At 40.1% G+C, this 3,997-nt stretch overlaps 1 protein-coding gene across 1 annotated transcript; it reads left to right on the top strand.

The window, feature by feature from the left end:
- Nucleotides 1–609: 609 nt before the first annotated feature.
- On the top strand, nt 610–3,123 carry LOC143732676 (serine/threonine-protein kinase pim-3-like; the record flags this gene model as incomplete). The annotated part of the gene is made up of 5 exons (XM_077223973.1): nt 610–718; nt 1,257–1,433; nt 2,283–2,377; nt 2,516–2,566; nt 2,791–3,123. Coding segments are annotated over exons 1-5 (765 nt in total), but the record flags the coding sequence as incomplete, so codon positions are not given.
- Nucleotides 3,124–3,997: the final 874 nt, after the last annotated feature.

Below are 3,997 nucleotides of genomic sequence, written 5' to 3'. Positions count from 1 at the left end.
TATTGCAGGTTGGAGGAGGACGTTGATGGCTCACATGGGTGAAAGAGGAGGTGATTGTTCTAGTTTTTCATTTGTTTATGGTATGTTATGATAACCATTTGATCCGCCAATTTTCCCAGCTAACTAAGTGATCACATGTATTTGATTCCTTGCATGTGCAATAAACCTTTCAATTTGAGTAACTATTGTAACAATTTGTAATTGACCACTGACATTGATCATTGATTATTATTAAAACATAACTAACTATGTGATGTCTGAATTATTCCAGCCTCAGGCCGCTCCAGATCCAGGAGAGCTGCTTCCACTCAGACGGCTGGTCTGGAGGTTTGGAGTCTCAGTTCTGATGATTTAGCTCCTCTGTCTTCTGAGTTTTCTGGTTCTGTGTTCACAGGTCAGGATCACAGGACGAGGAAGAGGCAGAACGGCAGCCAGCAGAGCCCAGATGATGGATGTGCGTCCAGGCGGTCATGTGGAGAGTTGAGTCTCAGCAGCAGAGGGACGTACATCGTTGAGTGGAGGTGGAGTGGCCACGGATCGGACGGCCCAGGTGAACAGGACAGTTGTGGCGACTGGAGTTTGTCAAGGTCCGACAGCCTCCAAGAGATGATGTGTTCTCCGCTGCCAGGTCAAGTTCCTGTGGAGCCAACAGTGACTTCCAATGGCCTAACAGCTCAGGGTGCCGTGGAGGTGTCTCCTGCGAACAAGAGCTCAACAGGTGAGATTGAAATAAGGCTGAGGGGTGTAAAGTGTTCTGATAGAGATTTTGCTATTTTGTGCATAAGACTGCTTCAAGTTTTTAACAGGTTATGGTCTAGTCATATTTACCGTTGCTCAGCATAATTTAGCTGAAATTTTCTTACCGAAAGTTTTTCCAAAATATTTTAGTTGGACGTTTGTTTTTCAAAAAACATATTTTTCAGAACATTCAAAAGTAACGTTCCCATAATGTTTGCAAAATTATAAAACAGACTGTTCCCTTATCATCTGTATAACCAAGAAAAAAACATTTTTGAAACATTGAAAAAAACTGGACGTTAATACGCATTATTGTGAAATAAGACTTTGGGACATTTATGCAGGCATGAAGCAGAAGCACGGCCGTCGTATAATATTTGCTTTACTTGATTTTGTAACATTACAAATATGAATGGAACAGTAAAATGTGTAAGTGTGTCATTGTTTAGTTTGAGGTCAGAGATGTTTCTAATAGTTGTCTTTTCAATTGTTTTTCTTCTTTTCAAAAAAACCTACAGAATGTAGGAAGAGGAGAGGAATTTGTACTTTCCTTGTGAGCGTCTGGAAGGCTATGAAACATCATTTCGGCTGCTGTTGCCACAGTAGTGCTGTGGATGTTGTGGAGCCTTTCGTCCCTCCACCAGATCTGGACCCAGAGCCTGATCCAGATCACTCAGCCGTCAAGCCAAATAATGGTAAATACACAGTCATTATTTCTTGAACATTATTTTAAACAGTATTGTCGTCTTGTTTTCCACTAAAAATATCCAGCCCATTCTCATCCCTAGGCGTCATGAAACTGACGCCTTGGGAATCATTTTGACCATGCTTCAATATTCGACGCTTTAGGCACCCTTTAGCGTCAGTTACATGACGCTATCCTAGGGCGTCATCTTACTGACGCTTTACCTTTAACGTCAGTTAGATGACGCTATCTAATCCTAACCCTACCCCAGACCTAAACCTACCCGCGTCATCTAACTGACGCTTAGGTAAAGCGTCAGTAAGATGACGCCCTAGGATCGCGTCATGTAACTGACGCTAAAGGGTGCCTAAAGCGTCGAATATTGAAGCATGGTCAAAATTGTCATTTTAGTGACGCCTTGGGGTGAGAATGCGTTGAAATATCTTAAGGCTTGTTTTCTGAGAATAATAATATTATTCTCCCTAGGTTTAGGTGAAGGTTCAGGGTTAGTACCTAGTTATTACCCAGTTATTGTAATAACTGTAATAAGTACATAGTATGCACATGGGAAACAGGACTGTAAGATAAAGTGCTACCGGTAACACTTTATTGTAAGGTGACGTAGTTACACGTTAGTACATCTACTGTACTTACTATAGGGATAACAGTAAATTATAAATAATTACAAGTAACCAACCGTAACTCTATAGTAAGTACATGTAGTTAATTAATATTACCCAGTTCTTATCTGAGTAAGTACAATGTAAGTACTTCACCTTAAAATAAAGTGTAACCTTTTATTATTAATTCAAAGGATCCAGCAAGCTCATATATTTATCATATTGTTTCTGTTTTTCAGAGTCCTTTGCGTCTTTCTTCAACGTAGGAAAGATGACTGGATCCGGAGGATTTGGCAGGGTGTACGAGGGAACACGGAAATTTGATGGCAAAAAGGTAAATATTACCCAACTGTACAAACATTTTGAAACAAATACATGTTTAAACCAATTTACAGATGGTTTAATACCTAGTGCAAGGTCAGGTGCCTGAATACTGTTACTGTTATTGAAACATTTTTTTTTTTTTTTGCAGGTTGCCATCAAGCAGATCAGCAAGATTGACAACAATCGTTATCTTGATATTGTAAGTTGTTTAAAACCTGAATGTGTATTTAGTTGTTTAAGTGCTGATTACTGTAGTCAATACACCTGTAGGAAGCATTAGCTGTTAATGTTATCGACAAATAAGCCTAGAAGCAACAAATAACTTTGAGCTGAAAAGGCTCTGTATCTACAAAGATCAAAGAAAAGTACATTCAAAAATGAGATTTGTACCCAGCTAATCTTCTGTCTGCTACTTTTCTCTAGCCTGGGCATCCCGAACCTCTCGTAACAGAAGTGGCGCTGCTTCTAATGATGAGGCAAGAACCCAGAAGCCCCTACGTCATACAGCTCTACGAGTGGTTTGAACACCCTCGAAAGTTCACTCTCGTCATGGAGTACCCCGAACCCTGCGAGAGCTTGCTGGACTTCATCATCCGTAACCCTGAACTGGATGAACCAACGGCACGGGTCATCATGAGACGGGCTGTGCTGGCAGTACAACACTGCATCGAACATGGCGTTTTTCATAATGACATTCATGCGGAAAACTTCCTGATGAAGAAAAACACGTTCGAGCTCAAGCTGATAGACTTTGGCTGCGGTCAGATACTTAGTAGTGACGGCTACGAGAGCAGAATATACCTTGGTGAGCATTTTGGCAGTGTGGAAACCTGAATGTGTGACTTACTGATTATTTGACACTTTAAATAAGAAAGCTCAACAATGCGCGAATGTCTTTCTTACAGGATTAATGACTTACTGCCCACCTGAAGTCTTCACAGATACGAGGTTCCACGCCGTCCCAACAAACGTCTGGGCTCTAGGAGTGTTGTTATATGAGATGGTGAACGCATGTTCTCCTTTTGCCAATAGAATGGAAATCACACAAGCCAAAGTTACATTTAGGAACGCCAACTTATCCAAAGGTGAATAACATTGATATCTTTGTTAAACGCACACATAAAGCAAAGGCTCTGTACAGAGACAGTTAAAGGTGAAGTACTCTATGTGAGATTTTTTTTTAACCGGTTGCATTTGTGATGTTTGAGTTGGAAAAAGGCGTGAAGCACACAAAGTCTTTTGAAAATATGCTCTTTTTGTTACAGAAACTGCATACTTCACCTTTAAAGTAAAGATAACGAACATTTTACCTTAAATGAATCATGTTTAGAAGTCACATGGTCATGACTAACCAGCTCTCTTCTTATTAATATTGGTACAGAATGCAGTGATCTGATTAGCCAGTGCCTAACAAAGGATCCAACTAAACGGCCGACGTTAGAGCAGATGTTACAACATGAATGGATTAGAAATGATCTTCTTGTAGATTGGAGAAGTTCAGGAGATTCACTCGATCAGTGATTTCAGGTGTGAGGAAGTGTAACAGATGGACAGAGTAGGATTATAATCATTTGTTATTATCATTTATCTATTTTCAAATTTGTGTATTGAACAGAGTTCATTTTAATGT

The sequence above is a fragment of the Siphateles boraxobius genome, unplaced genomic scaffold, assembly GCF_051911475.1.
Source record: "Siphateles boraxobius isolate OS27281-9 unplaced genomic scaffold, OSU_SipBor_1 9, whole genome shotgun sequence".
NCBI lineage: Eukaryota > Metazoa > Chordata > Actinopteri > Cypriniformes > Leuciscidae > Siphateles > Siphateles boraxobius.
Note: the sequence above shows the minus strand (reverse complement) of the source record. Positions and strands in the feature narration are given on the sequence as shown.